The 27417-nt window shown below is 41.0% G+C and overlaps 1 protein-coding gene across 2 annotated transcripts in view; it reads left to right on the top strand.

Annotated features, from left to right (window-relative positions):
• The window catches only part of WAPL (WAPL cohesin release factor), a 103085-nt gene that overhangs the window by 23289 nt on the left and 52379 nt on the right, over positions 1-27417 (top strand). Inside the window, exons 3-4 of one of the 2 annotated variants that reach the window (XM_066348119.1) lie at positions 5908-6948; positions 10467-10567. In XM_066348119.1, the coding sequence (XP_066204216.1) occupies positions 5908-6948; positions 10467-10567 (1142 nt within the window). Of the gene's footprint in view, positions 1-5907; positions 6949-10448; positions 10568-27417 lie in introns of both variants that reach the window. The other variant, XM_066348118.1, reaches the window with a different exon arrangement.

The raw sequence follows: 27417 nt of genomic DNA, 5'->3' as shown, positions 1-27417 counted from the left end.
TGCCAACTGAAAAGTAGAAAAATGTTTATTTTGGGGTTTTAAGTTTTTATTTTAGGATTTGTACATCTTTATTTGTATGTATGTATGTATGTGTGTATGTGTGTATATGTATGTATTTTCTTTTCCAAGTGAGAGGAGGGGAGATAGACAGCTTCCCGCATGTGTCCTGACCGGGATCCTTCTGGCAACTCCCATCTGGGGTGATGGTCTTCCCATCTTGGGCCATGCTGTCAACCGAGCTATTTTTAGCACCTGAGGCAGAGGCCCCTTGGAGCCAATCTCCGTGCTGGGCCAATGCATCAAAGCAATTGAGCCATGCCTTGGGGGGGGGGGGGAGAAAAGGGGGAGCAAAGGGGGTAGAGAAGCAGATGGTCTCTTCTTCTGTGTGCCTTGACTGGATATTGAACCCATGACTTCCATAAGCTGGGCTAACACTCTACCAGTGAGCCAACTGGCTAGGGCCTTTGTGTGTGTATTTAAATTTACGAAAATGATATCATGCTGTTTTGTACTTTGCTCTTTCACTTAATGTACCTTGGGGATAATTTTCTGTCAGTACATAGAAGTTTTTTCTGGCCTCCCTTAATTTTTATTTAAAATATTGCTGCATGATTTGTAAACTTCTATATGTGCTATGAATTCCTTAACCAGTTCCTTGTTAATGTCAGGCTTTGGGGTTGTTTCCAGTGTTTATTTTTTTAATTTTATTTTTAAGTTGCTTTATTTTTCAGGCAAACACCACTTAAATGTGTGATGACCATCAACCAGTAACTTATGTCTGTGAGAATGGTATACAGGCTCATATTTCCTTATCTGAAAACTTTGGTGCCAGATTTGTCTTAGAATTTAGGATTATTTTTGAAATATAGACACTATATATTTTACATTAACACTCAAAGACAGTGTTTCTTCATAAAAAGAAAATACCCAATAGCCTCACTTAGGAGAGATAGTGATCAGGTTTTGCTTCACAGTGGATTATGAGAAAACTCAGTTTTCAGAACTTTTTGAATATTGGAATTGTGGATACAAGCTTAGGAACTTAGGATCCACCCGGCACGCCCACCAGGGGCGATGCTCTGCCCCTCCGGGGCGTCGCTCTGCCGCGACCAGAGCCACTCTAGTGCCTGGGGCAGAGGCCAAGGAGCCATCCCCAGCGCCCAGGCCATCTTTGCTCCAATGGAGCCTCTGCTGCGGGAGGGGAAGAGAGAGACAGAGAGGAAGGAGGGGGTGGGGGTGGAGAAGCAAATGGGCGCTTCTCCTATGTGCCCTGGCCGGGAGAAGCAAATGGGCGCTTCTCCTATGTGCCCTGGCCGGGAATCGAACCCAGGTCCCCCGCACGCCAGGCCAACGCTCTACCGCTGAGCCAACCAGCCAGGGCCTAAATTTCTTTTTTTTTTTAATGATTTTATTTTTTTAATGGGGCGACATCAATAAATCAGGATACATATATTCAAAGATAATATGTCCAGGTTATCTTGTCGTTCAATTATGTTGCATACCCATCACCCAAAGTCAGATTGTCCTCTGTCATCTTCTATCTAGTTTTCTTTTTTTTTTAAATTTTATTTTATTTTTATTATTATTATTATTATTTTTTTTTCATTTTTCTGAAGCTGGAAACAGGGAGAGACAGTCAGACAGACTCCCGCATGCGCCCGACCGGGATCCACCCGGCACGCCCACCAGGGCGATGCTCTGCCCACTAGGGGGCGATGCTCTGCCCATCCTGGGCGTCGCCATGTTGCGACCAGAGCCACTCTAGCGCCTGAGGCAGAGGCCAAGGAGCTATCCCCAGTGCCCGGGCCATCTTTGCTCCAATGGAGCCTTGGCTGCGGGAGGGGAAGAGAGAGACAGAGAGGAAAGCGCGGCGGAGGGGTGGAGAAGCAAATGGGCGCTTCTCCTGTGTGCCCTGGCCGGGAATCGAACCCGGGTCCTCCGCACGCTAGGCCGTCTATCTAGTTTTCTTTGTGCCCCTCCCCTTCCCCCTTTCCTTCTCCCTCTCCTCCCTCCCCCCCGTAACCACCACACTCTTATCAATGTCTCTTAGTCTCACTTTTATGTCCCACCTACGAATGGAATAATGCAGTTCCTGGTTTTTTCTGATTTACTTATTTCACTTCGTATAATGTTATCAGGATCCCACCATTTTGCTGTAAATGATCCGATGTCATCATTTCTTATGGCTGAGTAGTATTCCATAGTGTATATGTGCCACATCTTCTTTATCCAGTCATCTATTGAGGGGCTTTTTGGGTGTTTCCATGTCCTGGCCACTGTGAACAATACTGCAATAAACATGGGGCTGCATGTGTCTTTACGTGTCAGTGTTTCTGAGTTTTGGGGGTATATACCCAGTAGAGGGATTGCTGGGCCATAAGGTAGTTCTATTTTCAGTTTTTTGAGGAACCACCATACTTTCTTCCATAATGGTTGTACTACTTTACAGTCCCACCAACAGTGAATGAGGGTTCCTTTTTCTCCACAGCCTCTCCAACATTTGCCTCTCCTGTCTTGTTAATAATAGCTAATCTAACAGGTGTGAGGTGGTATCTCATTGCAGTTTTGATTTGCATTTCTCTTAATAAGAAGTTATTAATTTTAATCAAGTTTCTATTTTATCAGATATTTCTTTTGTAACAAGGGAGTTCACTCTTTTTGTTGGACAGTTTTAATTGATCTTTAATGTTCTTGCTCATCAGTTCTTTTAATCTTTTATTTTTCAATTACAGTTAACAAACATTAGTGTCAAGTGATTTAGACCTTGCATAACTTTTTTTTTTTTTTTTTTTTTTTTTTGATAGAGACAGAGAGAGACAGATAGGGACAGTCAGAAAAGCATCAGCTCCTCCTTGTGGCATCTCAGTTGTTCATTGATTGCTTGTTCATTGACTGTTTTCTCACGTGTGCTCTGACCTGGGGGCCACAGCAGAGCGAGTGACCCCCTGCTCAAACCAGTGACCATGGGGTCATGTCTATGATCCCATGCTCCAGCTAGTGAGCCCATGCTCAAGCAGGCGCGACCTCGTGGTCTTGAACTTGGGTTCTCCACGTCCCAGTCAGTCGCTCCATCCACTCACTGTGCCACCATCTGGTCAGGCAGACCTTGCATAACTTGACACTGTACATTGTTATGAGAATATTATTGACTGAATTTTCAATGCTGCACTTTACATCCCCTTGCTTTTTCTGTAACCACCCGTTTGTACTTCTTTTTTTTTTTTTTTTCATTTTTCTGAAGCTGGAAACAGAGACAGTCAGACAGACTCCCGCATGCGCCCGACCAGGATCCACCCGGCACGCCCACCATGGGGCGACGCTCTGCCCACCAGGGGGCGATGCTCTGCCCATCCTGGGCGTCGCCATGTTGCGACCAGAGCCACTCTAGCACCTGAGGCAGAGGCCACAGAGCCATCCCCAGCGCCCGGGCCATCTTTGCTCCAATGGAGCCCTGGCTGCGGGAGGGGAAGAGAGAGACAGAGAGGAAAGCACGGCGGAGGGGTGGAGAAGCAAATGGGCGCTTCTCCTATGTGCCCTGGCCGGGAATCGAACCCGGGTCCTCCGCACGCTAGGCCGACGCTCTACCGCTGAGCCAACCGGCCAGGGCCCCATTTGTACTTCTTAATCCCTTCACCTGTTTCATGCATCTCTCCCCAACTGCTCTCCCATCTGACAACTGTCAAAATGTTCTGTTTCTGTTCTGCTTGTTCATTGATTTTGTTTTTTTTTTTTTTTTAGATTCAGTTGTTGATATGTATTTATTGTCATTTATTGTTTATATTTTCTATCTTTTTCTTTTTCCTTATTTCATCTTCAAAACCCTTTAACATTTCATATAATACAGGTTTGTTGGTGATTAACTCCTTTAGTTTTTCCTTGTCTGGGAAGCTCTTTATCTGTCCTTTGATTCTAAATGACAGCTTCGCTAGGTAGAGTAATCTTAGTAGTAGGTCCTTGCTTTTTATCATTTTGAATATTTTTTGCCACTGCTTGGCCTGCAAAGTTTCTGTTGAGAAATCAGCTGACAGTCTTATGGGTGCTTTCTTGTAGGTAACTAACTGCCCCCGCGCCCCCCCCCCCCCCCCCCCCCCCCCCGCCACTTATAAGATTCTCTCTTTGTCTTTAACCTTTTGCATTTTAATTATGATGTTGTGTCTTGGTGTGGGCCTCTTTGGGTTTATCCTGTTTGGAACTCTCTGCTTCCTGGACTTGTATCTATTTCCTTCACCAGATTAGGGTAGTCTTAGTCATTATTTTTTTTCAAATAGGTTTTCAATTTCTTGTTCTCTTCTTCTTCCTGCACCCCCATGTTTACACGCTTGAAGTCCCAAAGGCTCGTTATATTGTCCTCATTTTTTTTATTCTTTTTTTATTTTGATGTTCTGATTAGGTGTTTTTGCTTCCTTATATTCCAAATCACTGATTTGATTCTCAGCTTGATCTCAGCCATTATAGATTTCCTGTAAATTATTTTTCATTTTGTTAGTGTAGCTTTTACTTTGTGACATTAAGACAATGGAATGCTATACAGTTATAAATATGATGTAGTATCATGTTAAGTGACATTTCATAGACCTTTGTGTTATACTAAGCATTTCCATAGGCATTTATTCATAAAAAATTTCTTTAGTAACAAAGTAAAGGAGTCTGGGTTAGTAGTTTTTGAACAGGTGAGAAAATTGAAGACTTCACGAAAACTCCCAAAGTTTGGGCTCTTGCGTAAGCTCTAAAGAACTAGTTTAACCGGGGTGATACTAGTTTCCAGACTCAGCTACTAGTGCTCTTTCCACTTGTATAAAAGCAGTGGTATCGTTTCTTCATACTTGATTTTAGACTCGACTTTGCTTATATGCCTTTTAAAGTATCAGATATCATAGTTTATTATTTTTGGTTTTTAGTGTTTTGCGCTTAGTGGTTGGTACTTCTGAGATTATGAAAACTATAGTTCCTTGTCTTCAGCTGGGAAGTTCCTGAGAATAAAACAAATATACCTATAAATTAGATGCATTCCAAGGCTAGTAAATATAAATCTTAACAAGTTAAATTGTAGTTAAATCCATTGGAGTAGCATTAACAAATTAAGGTGCACATTTAAAATTTTTTTTTATTTTTTGGCATAAATATTTGCTAGTGTTTTTCTACCAATGAGTGCTAGAAGAATTAATCATAATACCAGTTTGAATCGTATATTCATCTCATATATAGAAAGGTTAACAAAAATGTCTCTGATGATAAAAATTAAAGACAACAAAAATGAATTCCTCAACTACAAAATGAATAGACAGATTAAGATTTACTCCTGGCTGATATGCATAAATAGGCAATTAACTCAGGCTTTTAAAAAGAAAGTTATTGAAGTCCTAGGACTTAAGATTTAAAGAATGGAAAGCAGAAATGGCTAAAGAAAGGTAAAGCTGGAAACAGGTTTCTAGACAGAGCTGGCATGACAAATGGACAGTCCTACCTTACAGAAATACAGATGCTAGAATGTTTTTATTTATTGTGTTACACTGACTTTATTCTACTTAAATATGTTTTAATTTAAGCATTTTTATTTGAAAAACCATTATACCTCTGAGGTTTGGCTGAGTCATTTATATGTTATTTTGAATTGATCTAATTGCTTAGCATTACTGAATTGGTTTTAGTAACAATTTTAAGGGATGCCTAGTGAGAGGTCTGTAGAAGACGTGAGAATTATATATACATCCTAAAAAGGTGGAAGGGGAAATGTGAAATATATAAGCATTGATTTCACTATTTAAAATAATTGCAGTCATCAAGATTCATTGATTCTATGCTATGCATTACAACTATCCTTGTTATTTGTTTGTGTGCTATTTGTTTATTGACTTTTACTTTGATGTCACTCATTTTTAATTCTGACTTAATTTTTAATTTTTGTAGATAAAATGGAGAATTTTAGTGATGATTATGAAAAGAATAGTTACCATATTCACAAAAATGCTGAAGACAGTACTAAGAAACCCAATGCAGAGACTGTAGTGGCTTCTGGATACAAAGTGGATGAAATCAAGGAAACAAATGATACTTGGAACTCTCAGCTTGGAAAAAGATCGGACTCTCCATCAGAAATACCTCTGATTAAGGGAACTGCAAGAACTGGTTTGTATGAATGGGATAATGATTTTGAAGATGTCAGATCAGAAGATTGTATCTTAAATTTGGATAGTGACCCTCCTTTGGAGATGAAGGATGAGGATTTTAAAAATCCGTTGGAAAATCTAAACGAAGGTATTGAGGAGGACATCGTACAAAGTGTTCTTAGGCCAACCAACTGTAGGACGTACTGTAGAGTCAATAAAGCAAAATCCTCACAAGGAACATCGAATTTTGATAAGCTGTTAGACGGCACCAGTCAGGCCTTAGCCAAAGCAAACAGTGAATCAAGTAAAGATGGCCTGAATCAGGCAAAGAAAAGCAGTGTAAGTTGTGGGACCAGTTTTAGAGGGACAGTTGGACGGACTAGAGATTACACTGTTTTACATCCATCTTGCTTGTCAGTCTGTAATGTCACCATACAGGATACTATGGAACGCAGCATGGATGAGTTCACTGCATCAACTCCTGCCGATTTGGGAGAAGCTGGCCGTCTAAGAAAAAAGGCAGATATTGCAACTTCAAAGACCACTACTAGATTTCGACCTAGTAATACTAAATCCAAAAAGGATGTTAAACTTGAATTTTTTGGTTTTGAAGATCATGATGAGACAGGAGGTGATGAAGGAGGTTCTGGGAGTTCTAATTATAAAATTAAGTATTTTGGCTTTGACGATCTCAGTGAAAGTGATGATGATGAAGATGATGACTGTCAAGTGGAAAGCAAGACAAGCAAAAAAAGAACTAAAACAGCTCCATCATCCTTGCAGCCTCCTCTAGAAAGCAATGATAATTCCCAGGACAGTCAGTCTAGTACTAATAATGCAGGTAAGACTTCTTTAAAAAATTGTGATGAATGCTTTTCAGGTCTAAGTCAGCAGCTGCTTAGTTTCCTCCTACTCAGTTTTAACTTATGTTTAATTTTAATAGAAGTACTGTTTAGAACTACAGATTGCCTTATCCAAAGGTACAACTTTTTAAATGTTAATCAAATTTTACATTGTAAGGAGCCAACTTTTGATTGTGGAGTTTTTTTCATTTGTTTTTTAATTTACTATTAGCATTTGAGAATTTTAAAGTGTATATGTGTATTCCCCCCAAAGTTAGAAGTGGGGAAGCAGTTAGGCAGACTCCCGCATGTGCCTGACCGGGATCCACCTGGCATGCCCACCAGGGGGCGATGCTCTGCCCATTTGGGGTATCGCTCCCCTGCGGCTGGAGCCATTCTAGCACCTGAGGTGGAGGCCATGGAGCCGTCCTCAGCACCCAACTTTGCTCTAATGGAGCCTTGGCCACGAGAGGAGAAGAGAGAGAGAGAGAGAGAGAGGAAGGAGAGGGGGAGGGGTGGAGAAGCAGATGGGTGCTTCTCTTGTGTGCCCCGGCTGGGAATTGGACCCGGGACTTCCACAAACTGGGCCAATGCTCTACCACTGAGCCAACCGGTCAGGGCCTAACAGGCATCTTTTTTTTTTTGTATTTTTCCGAAGCTGGAAATGGGGAGAGACAGACAGACTCCCGCATGCGCCTGACTGGGATCCACCCGGCACGCCCACCAGGGGCGATGCGCTGCCCCTCCAGGGCGTCGCTCTGTCGTGACCAGAGCCACTCCAGCGCCTGGAGCAGAGGCCAAGGAGCCATCCCCAGCGCCTGGGCCATCTTTGCTCCAATGGAGCCTCGCTGCGGGAGGGGAAGAGAGAGACAGAGGAAGGAGAGGGGGAGGGGTGGAGAAGCAGATGGGCGCCTCTCCTGTGTGTCCTGGCCGGGAATCGAACCCAGGACTTCTGCACGCCAGGCTGACGCTCTACCACTGAGCCAACTGGCCAGGGCCCTAACAGGCATCTTGATGTTTCCTTTGGAAAATTCAAATGCGTTGGATACAGGAAGATAGATTTTGGACGTTTAGAACTAGTCTGGTAGATGGTTGTAATGAGGGAAATGTAAGAAACTTAAAATTGATAAAGAACCTTTGCATTTGGCTCAGAACTAAACTAATAAATGTTAAAAACGTTCTGGAGAAATCTTAGTTTGAAGTTAAGTTTAAATCATAATCTTAATTATCCTCTTAAAGTGACAATAAAATTGAAAAGTAATAAGTAATTTTTATTCTTAATGATGAAAATTTGTCTCTTAAGATAGTAGGACCAGTAATACCTAGAGGTCCTCAAGGAGTTAATAGTCTCCACTGTGAGAGACAAGCTAAAGAAATAGGTTAGCTTTGCTATAATTAAGTCATTACTTAACAAGGGTTTTGTGAAGTGAATTGACAGCTGAGTGAGGAAGAATATGTGAAAGCCTCTGGGATACAGGGGCTATATTTATTTGTATTTGACCAAATACAGTTTTTCTGTATTGGTTTACTTGCTAAATAAAGTTTTGGCCCTGGCTGGATAGCTCGCTTGGCTGGATGGAGCATTGTCTTGCAATGCAGAGGTGGCTGGTTCGGTCCTTGGCAGGGGCACATACAGAAACAGATTGATGCTTCTGTCTCCCCCTTACCCCCCTTCCTCTCTCTGGATTCAATAAAAATAAAAATAATAAAAATTAAAAAAAAGAATAAAAAGCTTTTGTCCTATTAGGGTCATAGAGGAATTAGAATTTTAATAGTATTCTTCCACAAAGGTTTTCTCATAGAGTGTAAATCATACTAGAGACTACCTACCACTTTGCTTCACTTGGCCTAAAAATAGTTTTTCTAGATTAGAATCACTCTTATCTAAAAACTAGAATTACACAGGAGTAGCTTCTAAGGGCTCATCCCTAACTCCCTCACAGCAAAAAAAAAAAAAAAAATCAAATAAGGATACTGTCAGAATTATCAATGTTGTCTTGAATCACTGCTGGAGAACTCAGGTTTACAGGAACCTTACTAGTTACTTGAGATCTGACTGGGCAGTCAGCTTTAAAGTTGCTTACTCAGGGGAATGATAAGTAAAAATGTATGACACTGGAGCTCCTGTCTGCTGCAATTTACTTAGCTCGTACACTAACCTTGATGGCAAATTATCTTAATCTGCAATGGAAAATCTGTGGTTGAAATTTATATCTTGGGATAATGTTACTTTTTAAACTTTCAAATGTGAATTTATTAGGCTTCCTTTTAAAAACTAAGTTGAGCCTGACCAGGTGGTGGCGCAGTGGATATATAGAGTTACTGATCTGGACCCTGAGGACCCAGGTTTGAAACCTCAGGTTGCCGACTTGAGCAAGGGGTCACTGGCTTGGCTGGAGCCCCCCTGGTCAAGGCACATATGAAAAGCAGTTAGTGAACAACTAGGGTACTGCCACTATAAGTTGATGCTTCTTATCTCTCTCCCTTCCTGTCTGTCTGTCTCTCACTAAAAAACAAACAAAAAATAAATAAATAAAAATTTTAAATTAGAGATATTTGAGTTGGATTTTTTTTTTTAATTTTTCAATTCATTTGAGAGAGAGAAAACAAGGGGGGTGCCAAGGAAGGGGGGGAAAGGCAGAGAGAGAGAGAGAGAGAGAGAGAGAGAGAAGCATCAGCTTGTTTCACTTAGTTGTGTACTGCTTGATTGCTTCTTGTACATGGCCTGACCAGGGGTCAAACCTTCAACCTCTGGTGTGTTGGTTTGACACTTGCCACTGAGTCACCTGGCCAGGGCTGAGTTGGAATTTGGGTCTTCATGTAATGTATGAAATAGCAAACATTTTTAAAGTCTGTCCTAGAGAAAAGTTTTCCTATTTTATTCTTTTTTAAGCTTGAGAGGGAAAAAGAAAAAGAATATTTATAACCATTTGGGAAACAGTCTGATCTTTTGGTTAGTTTTGTGTGATGGTCCCCTAAATCACTAAACTACACTGGATTAGGTCATTTTGTATCTTTTGCCAAAGATAGCCATTTAATTTTTTTTTAAAATGTGGTCTTTGTAGATAGAAGTGGGCATTCTTTGAAAGCCAACATTATTTTGTCCTTAAATTCTAGGAAAATGTAGAAGATAGAGAGATACCACTTGATAATTGTATGTGGGTGTTTAAAGTAGGCCATGCTGATGTTTGTGTCAGGATATATATCTAATGGTTATTTTGTGAAAGAATTGATTTTCCCATTTATGCAAAATAAAATGGGAGCATATACATAACAGATTTCTACTTTTTTCTTGGGGGGGGGCTGGGACAAGTATTATGAGAATGGGAGAATGAGACTTAATATTGTTGAGAGGATTTTGTCAATTGTGTGGTGCTTTTATTCCTTTATTCTTTTTTTCCCAACAGTGTGCCCCCTCCCTCCCCACCAAATGTTCATAGATTGTTTGGTAAATAATTTGAAATGTTAGAAAGCTAGCTAGTTTTGATTACCATTTCAGAAAACTTGGATTTTACAGAGGACTTGCCTGGTGTGCCTGAAAGTGTGAAGAAGCCCCCAAATAAACAAGGAGATAAATCAAAGGAAAATACCAGAAAGATTTTTAGTGGCCCCAAAAGGGTAAGTAAAGCATTATCCATGACTTGTAATATTTATTTATTATTGGAGGTGTCAGCTCTTTTTTTTTTTTTTTTTTTGGTCAGCTCTTTTTTTATTTGAAAATGACTAAAAGATATTATGGCAATTAAATTTTCTTGCAATGAATAAATGTAAGTCATTTTTTAAAAACATTGTAACCATTTTTTTGAAGTGTGGTAAAATATGTTTATTATATGCAAATATACAATTAAAGGACATTGAATACATTCACAGTGTTGTATAATCATCACTATTATCTATACCCAAAACATTTTTTTTTTTTCTTCATTTTTCTGAAGCTGGAAACAGAGAGAGACAGTCAGACAGACTCCCACATGCGCCCGACCGGGATCCACCGGCACGCCCACCATGGGGCGATGCTCTGCCCACCATAGGGCGACGCTCTGCCCACCAGGGGGCGATGCTCTGCCCTTCCTGGTCATCACCATGTTGCGACCAGAGCCACTCTAGCGCCTGAGGCAGAGGCCACAGAGCCATCCCCAGCGCCCGGGCCATCTTTGCTCCAATGGAGCCTCGGCTGCGGGAGGGGAAGAGAGAGACAGAGAGGAAAGCGCAGTGGAGGGGTAGAGAAGCAAATGGGCGCTTCTCTTGTGTGCCCTGGCTGGGAATCGAACCCGGGTCCTCCGCACGCTAGGCCGATGCTCTACCGCTGAGCCAACCGGCCAGGGCTACCCAAAACATTTTAATCGTCTCCAACAAAACTCTGTACCCATTAAACATAACTCATATAACTTCCCCTTTACTCTCCTTCCTTCTGGTCCTCGTAAGCACTATTCTACTTTCTATCTCTATGAACTTGCCTGTTGTAGGTACCTCATGTAAGTGGGTTATTTCACTAAGCATAATGGTGTCAAAGTCATTGATGTTGTAGCCTGTATGAACATTGCATACATTTTTATGGCTGAATAATAGTCCATTGTTTATATATTCATCTGTTGGTGGATACCTGGTTTTTACCTTCTGGCTATTTGAGTTCCTGCTCCCAATTCTTTTGACTATCTAAGAGTAGAATTTTGGGGGATATATGTTAGGTCTTTGTTTAACTGCCCAAATGTTTTCCACCTTGGCTGTACCATTTTACACTCTTACCAGGGATGCTTAAAGTTGCTAATTTCTTCACATTCTTACCAGCACTTATTTTGAGGTTGTTTTTTTTAATAGCAATTCTAATAGCTGTGAAATGGTATTTGCATTTTCCTAATTAGTGATGTTGAGCATCTTTTCATGTACTTACTGGCCACTTGTTTATCTATTTTGGAGAAAGGTCTACTCAGGTTATTTGCCCAGTTTTTGAGTTGTTTGTGTTTTTGTTGTTGAGTTACAGGAGTTCTTTGTGTATTGTAGATATCAGTGCCTAATTAGATACATGATTGGGGAACAAAATTTTTGTTGCATCCACAAAAACACTTGTTCTTACCTAATTCAAGTGTGCTGATCTCAAATCTGACATTAGCTTTTCTCAGTAAGCTACAGTTTTTTTGCAATTCAAGATTTTAGGTTTTCATCTTATTGTGAAATTTTCAACATTTAGTTTAACATAATGAAGTAGAATGTCTTTTTGGGTATCATCTTTGTGAAAAGATAATTTATATAATGCAATAAATATACTAATACACTAAAAGATATGATTGCATCAGAATTTGTCTACAATTTTGAAATAGAACATATTAAAACTTATTTTAATCATAAAATTTGTGCAAAACTTATATAAAAATTCTATTCAGGCAAAAATTTGCGTTTGTAGCTCTTGCGTTTGTGTAGTTGTTGAGGACAGTCTCATTTGATGCTCCAGCAGTAGTCTGCTCATCACTAACAGCTCCAAGATTTTCAGGAAACTTATCAAAGTGACTGTTTAGGAAGTGAATCTTAACGCTCATGTTACATCCAATGTCACGGAAAGCCAGCAGCATCCTTTGAACCAGAAGTTCATAGTTTTCTGCTTTTTTGTTACCAAGAAAGTTCTTTGTAACCGCCACAAAAGACTGCCATGTTGTTTTCTCCTCCTTATTCATCTTCCTGGCAAATTCTTCCTCACGTATGAGGGTTCGAATTTGAGGTCCATTGAATGAGGTCCATTGCTTTTATCTTGAAAGACAAGGCAGGAAAAGCAGAAATAATATGTTTGAAAGCATTCACTTTCTCTATTCAAAGCCTGAACAAACTGCTTCATTAAGCCAAGTTTGATGTGAAGTGGGGGGGAAAATGATCCTGTCTTGATTAACTACAGGTTCATTCACAGTATTTTGCATCCCTGCTTCCAGAACTTCACGTTTCGACCACTTCTTCTGTGTCCAGTGTTTCTCCCAAGCTCAGCTGTCCCACAAACACAGAAAACAAGGATACTTCGTGAAACCTCTCTGTTGTTCTAGCAGGAAATTTACCATTTTAAGATCCACACAAATGATCCAGTTATGCTCCTCATACTTCAGTAAGTCGAGGACAATTTTTATGTTATTATCTTCTCGCAGATGAGTTGAATAACCAATTGGAACTCCTGCATAAACATTACCATTGTGTAGGAGAACACATTTCAGACTTCGTTTAGAGCTGTCAAGAAATAGCCGTCATTCTGTTGGACTATAAGTGGTAACACCTAGCTGGCTGGGTAGACTACTGATATCATGACAGTAAACAAAGTGTTTGTCTTCAGGAAAAAAGTCCACAAAAAATTTGTTCACACTTCCTGAAATGGGATACTTTAGCTGACCGGTGAAATACATTCTTTTCTTGAAGCCCGGAGGCTAATAACTCAGCTGCTTTCTTTGATAGGCCCAAATCTCTTACTAAGTCATTCAATTCGGGTTGGCTAAACTGCTGAGGGGTTAATGACTGCTTGGCATCAGAAGAAGACCCTTTAGATTCTACAACCATTTCCTCATGCATCTAATCAAAATACACTTGATCACCACGTTCACTTTCTTCGTCCTTAGAAGAAATAAAACCATTGAAAACTGAAACCAGGAGTGTCTCAGAGTGTGGGATAGGTCGTATTGCTGAAGAAATATTAGGATATGCGATCATATGCCGTTTTTTCTTGCCGATGCCCTTTGTATGGATCAGACAGAAATAACAGTCACTGCTGTGGTCCTTAGGTTCACGCCAAACCATGGGAATACCAAAAGGCATTCCTTTGTGTTTTCCTTTTGTCCAGTCACGAAGCATTTCCTCACAATATGACACACAATATGATGAGCCCAATTTTTGTCTTGATCACCAAGGGGAACTTGAAAATAGGCAATATGTGCACGTGTCGCAAATGATGAAATATTGCGCCTTTGACATTGAAGTGTGTAACAGCCACATATATAACAGAAGGTGTCAGGACTATTCTTACATTTATGCCTACTTGAAGAAGCCATGATTCAATCTTAAAACAAAATAAGAGGGTGTTTTTATCAGATAAGTTTTTACATTTAAAAACAACTACAATTATGTAAAAGTGATATTTGTAAAACATTAATTACATTATTATGTTCAATCCAAGAGTCTTTGCCCTTTAACTCCAATTTAAAAACCAATGCATGCCATTAACTGTAACAAAAAGAAACTAAAATTGCATAAAAACTAGAGCATGCGCCAAAAAAAAGGATTTCAGATTTGGAATCAGTGATACAAAAATAAATAGAGTTATAAAACCTCATTGCAACAGAAAATGAAAAAAAAAAAAATTGTTCCCCAATGTATGCCTAGATTCCCCCATTGTTGTCTTTCTACTCGCTGGATAGCGTGCTGTAGCACACAACATTTATTTATTTAATTTATTATTTTTTTATTCAGTGAGAGGAGGAGAGGCAGAGACAGACTCCCACATGCGCCCTGACCAGGATCCACCCAGCGGGCCCACTAGGGGGCAATGCTCTACCCATCTGGGGCATTGCTCTGCTGCTCAGCAACCTATCTCTTCTTAGCTCCTGAAGAGAGGCTGTGGAGCCATCCTCAGTGCCTGGGCCAACTGGCTTCAATTGAGCCAAGTCTGCAGGAGGGGAAGAGAGAGAGAGAGAAGCGAGAGGGGGAGCGGTTGAGAAGCAGATGGGTGTTTCTAAGGGAGGGTTCAGTCTTTTCCAGCCCTGCTCCAGCCAGATGGGTGTTTCTTATGTGTGTCCTGACAGGGAATCGAACCCAGGACATCCATACATTGGGCTGACACTCTATGACTGAGCCAGCTGGCCAGGGCCCACAAATTTTTTAAATTTGGTAAACTCCAATTTATTTTTTCTTTTGTTGCCTGTGCTTTTGGTGTTATATCATTGCCAAACTTGTCATGTAGCTTTGCCACTTATCTCTTTTTTTAAAAAATTAATTTATTTTTTTACAGAGACAGAGAGAGAGTCAGAGAGAGGGATAGACGGACAGACAGACAGGAACGAAGAGATGAGAAGCATCAATCATTAGTTTTTCGTTGCGTATTGCAACACCTTAGTTCATTGATTGCTTTCTCATATGTGCCTTGACTGTGGGCCTTCAGCAGACCGAGTAACCCCTTGCTGGAGCCAGCAACCTTGGGTCCAACCTGGTGAGCTTTTTTGCTCAAACCAGATGAGCCCGCGCTCAAGCCGGCGACCTCGGGGTCTCGAACCTCGGTCCTCAGCATCATAGTCCGACAGTCTATCCACTGCGCCACCGTCCGGACAGGCACTTCTTCTTTTTTTTTATAGTGAGAGTAGGGGAGGCAGAGACATATTCCCACATGCGCTCCAACCGGGATCCACCTGGCAAGCCTACTAGGGGGTGATGCTCTACCCATCTGAGGCTCTTGATTTGTTGCAATGGAGCCATTTTTTAGTACCTGAGGCAGAGGCCATGGAGCCATCCTCAGAGCCTGGGACCAACTCGCTCCAATGGAGCCTGGCTGCAAGAGGGGAGGAGAAGAGAGAGAGAGAGAGAGAGAGAGAGAGAAACAAGAGGGGGAAGGATGGAGAAGCAGATGGGCACTTCTCCTTTGTGCTGTCTGGGAATTGAGCCCTGGGACATCCATACGCGGGGCTGACACTTGACCACTGAGCAAACTACCAGGGCTTCCATTGGTCTAAAGTTCTAAACTATTTATGTATGTATGTATATGTATGTATGTATGTATGTATGTATGTATGTATGTATGTATGTATGTGATGGAGACAGAGAGAGGGACAGAGAGATAGGAACAGACAGATAGGAAGGTAGAGAGATGAGAAACATTAATTCTGTTACTACTCTTCAGTCTCTGTAGTTGTTCATTGATTGCTTTTTCATATGTACCTTGATTGGGGGGGCTGCAGAGGGAGTGACCCTTTACTGAAGCCAATGACCTTGGACTTTAAGCCAGCAACCTTTGGGCTCAAGTCAGTGACCCCACACTCAAGCCAGATGAGCCTGTACTTAAGCTGGTGACCTTGGTGTTTCGAACATGGGTCCTCCACGTCCCAGTCCAACTCTCTATCCACTGTACCACTGCCTGGTCAGGCAAGAGTTTTATACTTTTAAATCTTACAGAAGTGTTTATTTTTGTATTAGTGTTAAGAGGCCAACATAATTTTTTTTTTTGATAGGGAACTCTTTACTAATTTGCATGTCACTCTTACACAAAGGCTGTGCTAATCTCTTTTCATGCAGTTTTAGTATATGTACGACTAAAGTGAGCATCTAACTTCATTCCTGATTCATTATTTACATCATTTTAATATGGTTTAGCATAGATATTGAGAATAATTTGTTTGCCTTTACCTTTTTATTAAAAATGTTTTTATGTCAAGTCCTGCCGGGGGTGAGGACGACGGAGACGCAAAGACCCAACTCCTGGGACCAGGTTCAGTGACGCAGATCCACTTTATCCAGGAAGTAAGCTAGCTTATATATATGAGTTCAGCCTATAGGATGTCCCAGTGTGTCTTTCATAGCCAGTGGCTGAAAAGGTCAGGGAGCTGCATGGTTGGTGCTAAGTCACTTCCTTATAGTGGGCGAGCTTCCTTCCTGGGTATGCCCAGGAGGCTTCTGGGAGCTGGAATATTCTCATAGCATTGCATCAGCCACAGCTGCTAGGAATGTGCTCTGCGCTTCACTCACAGCTCCCCCTTCTCTTTTAATTAAGGCCAGTTGGACTTGATGAATGACAGCTTGCTGTTGTTGTAGATTCTGAATGCTATGCATTATGTAACGGAACTCTAGTAGAACTAAAACAACTATAATACCTATTATACTATATGCTAATAGATTAGCTGGATTAAACAATGAGGCAAGCTTCTGTAATGTTTGACTAGTTAGTAAAAGGCGAAAGATTTATGCGATCTGAAGAGAAACCAGAGTATGTTTGACTAGTTAGGAAATAGAACAGGGGTCTTAAACAGGGGATTCCTCCTAGGGGTCGGGATGTCATTTCCCTCCCATTGTGTTATAGAGACCTGCTAGGTACCATTAAACACAGTTCAGTTTTGATTGTAAAAAATGGACGTAGGTTCATGCACACCCCCTTCCCACAAAAGTCCCATAGTCCAAACATGGAACGGATGGCTTGCTGCGGGCTGCATACTGCATATGGTTGCATTCAATCTCAACTTCCAAAACTGGAGGGTTTGCAGGTGTTGGAAGTGGTGTTGGTGGGGTCATCTTGGGACACCGGGAGTGGCCATACGTTCCTTCCTGGGATCCAAATTGGATGTAGGCTATTTTCTGGAAGAACACAAGCATAACCTCTCCCTTGCATTAGAAGGGGGTACAGTCCCTGCCACTGAGCTGTGGCTGGATCCTTCCAGCGTACTAACAGCAACGGGGTCGGTTGGCTATGAAGGCCTCCCCAATGTTTATAAGCGGGAGTTACTCCTTCAAAATCAAAAGTTAAATAATTAAGAGTGAATACAGCACTGAGTAGCATTTCTCCAGGAGATGCCCGGGGCATATCCCCCCTTTCTTTTTGAATCTGAAGCTTATGTCTCTGTGTCGCCATTCTGCAACAGCTTGTCCTTGGGGATTATAAGGAATGCCAAGGTGGTATGTGATTTGCCATTGGGAACAAAAGGCTTTAAATTGGCTGCTGGTATAACAGGGCCCATTGTCAGTTTTAATTTCCCAAGGTACACCAAGGCAAAGCATAGCCTGTTGAAATGCACAAATTGCATGTGTAGTTTTTCTCCTGCTAGGGCCGTGGCTGAGACGGCTCCGGAGAAGGTGTCTACTGCTATGTGTACGTAGCGGAGTTTACCAAATGACGTGGGGGGACATGAGTGACATCTATTTGCTACATAGCATTAGGCTGTAAGCCTCGAGGGTTGACACCCTGTGGTTGTAGGGGGCCTAAGGGTAGTAAGGGCCTGCACTGTTTACATATGCAAACAAGGTGTTTGCAGGTAGCGTGAGTGAGATGGGGAAAGAGAGGTTTGAGAGAATGGGCAGCAGACATATGAAACCGGGTATGAAGTTGTCTGGCTTGCTCAATAGGGGAGACTGTTAAAACTAGACAATCAACTTGTGTGTTGCCTGCCGCTAGGGGGCCAAGCAAGCCAAAATGGGAGCAAAGGTGCTGAATATACGAAGGGTGTTGATGCTCCTCTAACAGTTCTTTAAGCTTACCTATCTAGTAATGTCTGCTTGGGCTGGAAGGTGGAATGGGCAAGGCATTTGACTGTTTGTCCTGCATAAGCACTATCTGAAAAAATGTTAGGGGGCCATGTTGCCAAAGGTGTAGCACATAGTAAATGGCTAGTAGTTCACCTACTTGTACAGATCCCTCATAACTAAATTTGTGGAATTTAGTGCCTTCCGTTTGTGCTTTGAACACTATTCCACAATAGGACCGGCTGGCATCTGTAAGCGCAAGCATGCTGTGTGGAAGATGGGTAGATGCTGGATACCAATGAGGGGTGGGGGAGAGAGAGTGCGAGAGATACAGAAAAGTAGACAAGACAGACAGAAAGAAAAAAGACACATGGGGGCGTACAGGCTGGCCCATGGGTCTGCAGCAGGAACACGTGTTGGAGTTAAAGCTGGGGTAGAAAATGGGATCTGAGAGGCTGGGGTGGGGCATTGAGCCCCAGCAGGGAATATGGAAGTAGAGACTTCCTCTTTTTCCAGCAGCAGAGCTGATGGCGCAGTTAGCAATTCGGTTGGTTTCGTTTCTGCACGCTCAGCCGCGATTTTGTCAAACTTGGAGGATAAACTACTTTTCTCCTCAGTGGAGGGGGGCAAATAGGGAGGTAGGGGCTCCCCAGAGAGAGAGGCAGTCTGCAATATCTTTGGCACTGGTGGAGGGTCACCAGCAGGAGCACCGGTCAAGCAGGCGTGTATTGCTAATAAGGCTGGAGTGAGGCCAAGAGGGAAGGTTTGTCCCCCATGCACCTTTGCCGAATGAACACTTCGGAGAGCTCAGGCCCAAGTATCCAGGTCCCAGAGTGGCGCGTCCTCAATCCAGGGATTGAGACTAGAGAGGATCTCCCAGTAAGTACAGAGATCCTTTTCACAAACTTCAACTCGCCTGCTCTGCAATAAGGCGTGCAGGGCTCGAGCCTGCGGGGCTCAAGAGTAAGGGAGAAGGTTTCCCATTGCAGAGGGTCACTCACCCGTCCCTTGGTTGCCAGTTAGGTCCCTGCCCCACGTTGGGCGCCAGTTGTGGACAAGTCCTGCAGGGGGTGAGGACGACGAAGATGCAAAGACCCAACTCCGGGGACCAGGTTCAGTGACGCAGATCCACTTTATTCAGGAAGTAAGCTAGCTTATATACATGGGTTCAGCCAGTAGGATGTTACAGTGTGTTCTTCATAGCCAATGGCTGAAAAGACCAGGGAGCTGCGTGGTTGGCACTAAGTCACTTCCTTATAGCGGGCAAGCTCCCTTCTTGGGTATGCCCAGGAGGGTTCTGGGAGCTGGAGTATTCTCACAGCATTGCATTAGCCACAGCTGCTAGGAATGTGCTCTGCGCTCCACCCACATTTTTACTTAGTTTTTTTATGGTGTTAAATATATTTGCTGTTGTGAATTACATTTAGAAGCTGTCTAAGCCTTTTGTAGATTGAACTGATTTTTAGCAACTAAAGAATAAGTGTATTTTTTTAGCTTCATTTTATTTGGTTTTATTTTATGTTGTATTTTTTTTTCATTTCCTTTTTTACCTATGTAAAGAGCCAGTTGGGAATCTTTTCAAAGTAATTGTTCTATTATGTTCCTGCTCCCCCAGATGCCCAACCCCATGAGAAAAAAAAAGTGCTTAATGCTAATTTCAACAGTTAACTTACTTTGGGGGTAGGTGCTTGGGTAGTAACATGGTATAAAGACTAAAGTCATTAGTGCTAAGATGAGGTTTTTGGTTTATTGCAAATTGTGTGTGATAGGTATTGATTTCCATAGCAACAGTTAAATCAGTTTTTTTGTCTGAGGACCACTTTACAGTCTTACAAAAATTATTGAGAATCCCAAATCGCTTTTGATTATATGTCAGTATTTATCAAATTAGAGAAGTGAAAACATTTAAATGTTTATTAGCATTTTACCTGAAAATAACAATAACTCATTACATGTTAACATAACATAACATTTTTATGAAAAAATTTTCTTTAAAAAGTAGGATAACATTTTACATTTTTTGCCACTTTAAAGTTTCACTTTGTAAAAGAAAGCTAAATTCTCATATCCCCTTCAATCAATGTATTTCATTGTGTTGTTTTGGTTAAAATATATGGAGAAATTCAGTCTCACGTAGATAATGGGTTGCATTTTCAATAACCTTTTCAGGTAATTGTAAACATTATTCTTTGATACTGTACTAAACGTAACAAATGGGAGTTCTTAAAAATTAGGTGCAACTTGTTTGTGATCTAAAACCATTCTGATGAACTTTGCATGCTGTGACATTAAAATCTGTTGGTCTGCTTGTACTTCGAATGGATCTTTTACACAAATCTGCTTTGTAACATTATACATTGGTCATTTGAAAAATTGTGATTATACTGACTAATACAAATCTTTCAAATGAGCTCACACCTCATTAAACAACATTAAAAAAATCACATTAATATTACTGCCAAACTCATCAGAAGTGCTTTTAAGTATTGGGAGTGCATCAAGTTCACAGTGGTAGTTAAAAATTCTCCAAATATTTATTTTTTACTTAAAAGTTGAAATTTTTTCATTGGTAAAAATTATTTCAAGGAAAATGACTGACAGCAAGAGACCCACTTTGTTCATTTGAGAAAATGTCTGCCAAATACTCGTCTGTGTAAACAAAGTTTGTCAGTCTCTCAAATAAAAGAATGATGTTTCTGAGAAAAGTTGAGCTTGCAACTCGAGCAGTAATGTTTTTTCTTGAACACAACTACCATGCCCTATATATAGCAGAAATATTTTATGCATACTTGTTTTGTCATACGGAATATTAGTGTACTGAAGGGTTGTGATTTGATAAAATTAATACTTTTTATCCTTCATCAAGGGCTTTATCTAATGTGAAGCTGGCATTTTATTTTTTTAAGATTTCACTTATTGATTTTAGAGAGGGGAGAAAGAAAGGGAGGAGGGGAGTGGGAAGCATCAACTCATAGCAGTTACGTCTTATATGTATGTACCTTGATGGGCCAAGCCCAGGGCTTTGAACCAGCGACCTCAGCATTCCAGGTTGACGCTTCATGCACTGCGTCACCACAGGTCAGGCTGGCATTTTATTTTTTAACAGGTATGTGGCAGTGAAGAATATGACTGTTTAATACATTTCAGAGTCCCTTCCCTGATGTGTAGTAAGGCACCAACAGCTTTACTCACCATTGCTTTTGTACTCTGTACAGAAGTCAACATTGTGTAAAAGGCATATAACATTACTAGAAAGCCTAGCGGTCATATGAAATGACCGCTGTTCTAGATATTATAAATTGTAATTAAAATGACTTGTGCAAAGGTGTCTGCTAATTCAAACTGAATTACCCAGGGCAGGCGGCGAGGACGCCCCTTTGCTTACTGCCCCACAGGGTTTCCCCCTTCTACTTGCTTAATTGCTTAAAGTAGAGTGCAATGAAGGAAACCACTGGCGGTACATTTCTTAAGAGCCACTGCTAGTTCAATAAAGAAAGGTGATTTAAATAATAAAATGTTAATTCACACGTCAAAGATCTCTTTGTACACAACATTTCTTTTTTTTGTTTTTTTTTTTGTTTTTTTTTTTTTCATTTTTCTGAAGCTGGAAACGGGGAGAGACAGTCAGACAGACTCCCGCATGCGCCGGCCGGGATCCACCCGGCACGCCCACCATGGGGCGACGCTCTGCCCACCAGGGGGCGATGCTCTGCCCATCCTGGGCGTTGCCATGTTGCGACCAGAGCCACTCTAGCGCCTGAGGCAGAGGCCACAGAGCCATCCCCAGCGCCCGGGCCATCTTTGCTCCAATGGAGCCCTGGCTGCGGGAGGGGAAGAGAGAGACAGAGAGGAAAGCGCGGCGGAGGGGTGGAGAAGCAAATGGGCGCCTCTCCTGTGTGCCCTGGCCGGGAATCGAACCCGGGTCCTCCGCACGCTAGGCCGACGCTCTACCGCTGAGCCAACCGGCCAGGGCTACACAGCATTTCTTGTGTAGATCTTTCCATCATTTTTAAGCTCGCCTTGCAGAGGACCATCAATTATTTTTAATTTTATGTCCGTTCTTTCACAAACTCTTGAACAGGCAACATAAAGTTGACCGTGTCCAAATGCAGGCTCAGGTAAAAAAATGCCGACACGCTTAAGCGTTTGGCCCTGAGACTTATTGATGGTCATAGCAAAGGCAAGTTTTACAGGAAATTGTCTACGTCTCAGTTGAAACGGCAACCCTGTTTGAGATGGAGCCAAATCAATTCTTGGAATGACATGTATTTCACCTTTCGAGGAGCCAGTCAAAGACTTAGCTATTATGACATTATTTTTCAATTGGAGAACCTCTAGTCTTGTACCATTGCAAAGACCCCTTCTGGTGTTAAGATTTCTTAACAGCATAATAATTGCTCCAATCTTGAACCTCAATTTGTGAGGTGGCATGCCAGAAGGTGGGAATATTTGAATGCCGTGGCAACTTCACCCCATTGGCTAGTACAGTTACGCAAGCAACCAATAAGCTATCAGCGACAGACACTTAAGCCGCATATAATAAAGATTACTTTGAAAATGGTTTTGGCTTTATAGACAATGCTGAAAGTTTTGTGGACCTCTAGGGATACATTTTGACAACTGCTGATTTAAAGCAATTCTATTTTATTTTCCTCCCTCAACTTTTTTATTATGAAAAAGTTTAAATACAGAAAATAATAAGAATGATAAAGTGAATACTCATAACCCCCTACCTAGATAGATTTCCAGTTAACATTTTGACATAATTGCACCAAATGGTTGCCCCCCCCCCCCCCGTTCTATTTGGAAGTGAGTTGTAGATAGCATTAATTTCTTAAGAAAAAAGGACAGTCTCATACTTAACTGTGGTGATATGATTATTGTACTTATCTCTTTATTCTTGAGCACTCTTCTCATCTTTTAAAAATTTCCCATGGAACTGAAATTATTTTTAAGGAGCCCAGTATATTTGTCTTGTAGAATGTTCCATAATCAGAATTTATGTGATTGTTTTTTATGTCAATGTGAGCTGTTACACCACCATATTAAAGTAGTATAGGGTCAGAGAACATTGGAAGTTAAATCTGAGAAGTTTGATTAGGCTCATGTTAAACATAGTTTGGCAAGAATACTTCAGAGTGTTATTGTATATGTTGCTTCACATCAGAAGCTACACAACACATGGTATCCTATTAATATTTCTTAACTACCTATTGAGGTTGTGATAACCAGCTTTCTCCAAAATAAAGTACATTTTTCTTGCACTACTCTGGCACCATGTGACTATCCTGTTCCCCATTATTACTGTTTTACCTCATCATTTTAGCATAATTTTCTTTTTAAGTGAGAGAAGGGGAGACAGACAGGCTCTTTCTGCATGTGCTCCATTTGGGAGCCTCCCAGCAACCTAGTTATTTTTAGCACCTGAGGCTGACCCTTGAGCAATGGAGCTATCCTGTGCGCCTGAGGCTGATGCTCGTACCAGTCGAACTCTACTGATTGCAGGAGGGAGAAGGGAGAGAAGGGGGAGAAGGAGAGGTAGGGAAGCAGATGGTCACTTTTCATGTGTGCCCTGTGAATTGAACCTGGGATGTCCATACACTGGACTGATGCACTGACCCCTGAGCAAACCGGCCAGGGCCATAATTTTTTTTTTTTTTGAAACACACGGACACCAGAAGATAGAAGTGAGAAGTATCAACTCATAGTTGTTTTCACTTAGTTGTGCATTGATTGCTTCTCATTTGTGCCTTGACCCAGGGCTGAGCCAGTGTCTTCTTGCTCAAGCTAGCGACCATGGACTTTTCATACCAGTGACCTTTGGGCTCAAGCTGGTCAGCTTGGGATTGTGTACAATACATAATATACCCACCCTTTGCTGACTAGCCTGTGCTCAGAGTCAGTGACCTCAGGGTTTCAAACCAGTGATCTCGCTTTATCCACTGTGCTGTCACTGATCAAGCCTGCATCATTCATTACACCGACAGTTGCAGAAAGGAGTTTTCTAGTTGCTGTTTTTTCCACATTTAATAACTGGAATTCTGGGCCCTGGTCAGTTGGCTTAGTGAATAGAGTATTGGCCCAGCTTGTGGATGTCTGGGTTTGATCCCCAGTCAGAGCACACATGAGATGCTATTATCTGCTTTTCTTCCCCTCCCTCTTTTTCTTCTCTCTCTCTCTCTCTCTCTCTCTCTCTCTCTCTCTCTCAGCCAGTGGCTCAACTAGTTTGAGCATCAGCCTCAGGCACTGAAGATAGCTTGCTTGGTTTGAGTGTCAGCCTCAGGAGCTGAGGATAGCTCAGTTAAATCGAGAATCAGCCTCAGACAAAGGTTGCTGGGTGGATCCCAGTTGGGGCATACGCAGGAGTTTGTCTCTCTATTTCTCCTCACTTAAAAAAGAAAAACAAAAAACTGGAATTTTATAAAGAGGAGTTCTCTCCCTGCTTCCCCCCACTCTCTTGATTACTATAGACTCAAACATTTTTATGTAATAAACATTTCTAATAGATTAGGCTAGTGTGAACCATTTCAAGCTATCTGGTGTCCTTTGATATAACCCCATCTTCTTTTGAGTACTCCTTGCTATCTAGGCAAAAGATTACCCAGACTCATCTTGTACCCATTTTCAGTCAAGGAATCATTCATTTATTCAAGTATCCATGTGTGTGTGTGTGTGTGTGTACACGTGTGTGTACTTAGAAACCAGACCTGAGTGCTGGATTGCATCTAGGCTCTTTCAGATATGTTGAAAAATAAACGAGTTTAATTTCAAATTTAACATAGAATTTTGTTCTTATCTTACTTGCTTTATCCTATAGGCACACATTACTTTTTAAATTATAATAGTATTACTATGAACAACAAATATTTCCAATTCCTTTGTCTTTAGATTATTTTACTTAAGGATGAAGTAATAGTGATGTATTCTAAAGTTTTGAAATTTTATCTTGTGTGCTTATGTTAATTCAATATTCCTTTGTACTTATTTGTGTTCAGTTTTTAAACTTTGTTTTAAACTTAATATTGGAGTTATTTTTTTGCTAGTGAGTAATATAGAAGGCAGCAGTACATGTACTTGACCTAATTATGAAGAAATCTCTCTGGCCTAGAATAAGTCAGGTCATGCGACCTAGTAAGCAGAAGACCTATTTACTGTTGATAGGTAATGTCAGAGGAAGTATTGTTTATGTATAAAAACAAAAGAACTATGGGATTGACTCATTTGAAAGATGCAATATGGGTAAAGCCCTGCCTTAAAACAGTAGTCCTAAACAATGTTTTATTCCCTGGAGAGACTTAATGTTTAATTTCCTTTTCATCCTCCCAATGAAATATTTTTCAAGGCCCTTTAATTTTAAGGAGCATTATGTCAGAATTTTAAAATTTCGGTATTATAACTAGTCAGGGGTCCCCATACTTTTTACACAGGGGGCCAGTTCACTGTCCCTCAGACCGTTGGAGGGCTGCCACATACAGTGGTCCTCTCACTGACCACTAATGAAAGAAGTGCCCCTTCTGGAAGTGCAGCGGGGTGGGGGTTGGGGGGCGGATAAATAGCCTCAGGGGGCCGCATGCAGCCCCTGGGGACACCTGATTTAGATGGAGCAGTAAGCCTCAAAGATGAAACTTTGATCCTAGATGCTGTAGTCGTTTCATAAAAAGGAATAAAAAATGCTTTAGAGCCCATGAAAGTTAGGTATTTTTATGGAAATGTTTAGGTAAAGAGTTTAGAAGCCTACTTCAGGAAGAGAGCAACAAGAAGTTAGCAGTATAAAATCCCTAGTGTTTGTAAGAAATAGGTAATTCATTTGCCTTCAAGACATTAAAAGACTACTTTAAAAGATACTAAAAAGAAGAGAAGCATTGAGAAGCAGAAGTAAGGGAATATTTTACCTATTGAGTTTTGATGATGGATCAAAGTTTTCAGCATTAAGTTCAGTGACATAAATTAATATGGTGGAAATGATAGATTTGTTTTATATGTAAGAAATTAAGATTCATGTTTTATGTAGAAAAATAAGATAAACTCAATTCCCTAAGGAATTTTTATGTAAGTTATCTCAGAAATCTCCAGAGGAAAAAAAAGGTGGGGAGCACTAGGTAAGTGGGTATAGGAAATATTCTCAGCATTTGTTCCAGTTCTCTGTTATAATATATAGAAACACCAGCATGTAGTTGATAGGACAGAGGGATTGTCTGGCTCTTGAAGACACTAATGACTTCATTTTTGAATGATAAAGAGGTAGTCCATGGACTGTAGTGGCAAGAGTTTCCTTTCCCACCTATCAGGCTTAGCCTCAAAATTGGAGATGTTTTGCACTGTGTTCTGGAGGAAGCCTGGCAGCACCCCAGGCTTTCCCCTCCTCCCTCATTGTTTCAGACATTGCTAAATGCTCTTTGATAGTCAAAATGGAACCCCTCCCATGGGGGAGTTATGAATGACTTGAGAGTAAGTTGCAGACTTGATGGCTATTACTCCTAAATACCTTAGTTTGTACTTTCTAAACACAAGAGCACTTTCCTGTTTAGCTACAGTATATCCATCAAAACCAGGAAGTTAATAACATTGATACCATAATTTAGTCTAATCCAAATGTTTTTCAACTTCCAGTCTGCTGGTCCATGAAAGAGTTAACCACCCTTACATTGTATGAAGATTATACTTTTTTGTGAATTGACACTGGTCTGCAGACTGATGGTTGAAAAACACTGATATAATCCACAGATCAATTCAGAATTCACCAATTGTCTCATAATGGCCTTTATAACAAAACAAATTAACCCCCCCCCCCCAATTTCCCATGGTCCAATCCAGAATCACAAGTATTTTAGTTATCACAAGTCTACTCTTCAATCTGGAACTGTGTCTTTGACATCTTGAAGAGTTAAGGTCAGTTATTTGTGGAACACTCCTCAGTTTGTGTTTGTGTAGATTTAGGTTATGTGTATGTATGTATATATATGGCAGAAATACCACAGAAGAGATGCTGTGTTCTCATTACTTTGTAGTAGTTGGCCCAGTGTCAGTTTATACCATTACTATTAATGTGATCCCTTGGTGGTATCTGTCAGGTTCCTTAACTTTTCTCATCAAACCCTCACCCATTAGTTTTAGCATTGATTTTTGTCTGAATCACTTTTTACTGTGATGGTCGTTGAATGTTTTTTTCCAACATTGTTCCTTCTACAGTTATTAGTATTTGGCCTTCTATGCTATGGTAGATTTTGTCCCTCCCCCTATGTCTATCAGAATATGTAGATATTATTATATATTCATATTCATTCCTT

This window comes from Saccopteryx leptura, chromosome 9 (assembly GCF_036850995.1).
Source record: "Saccopteryx leptura isolate mSacLep1 chromosome 9, mSacLep1_pri_phased_curated, whole genome shotgun sequence".
In the NCBI taxonomy this organism is placed as follows: Eukaryota; Metazoa; Chordata; class Mammalia; order Chiroptera; family Emballonuridae; genus Saccopteryx; species Saccopteryx leptura.
This window is presented reverse-complemented; position numbering and strand designations above follow the sequence as displayed.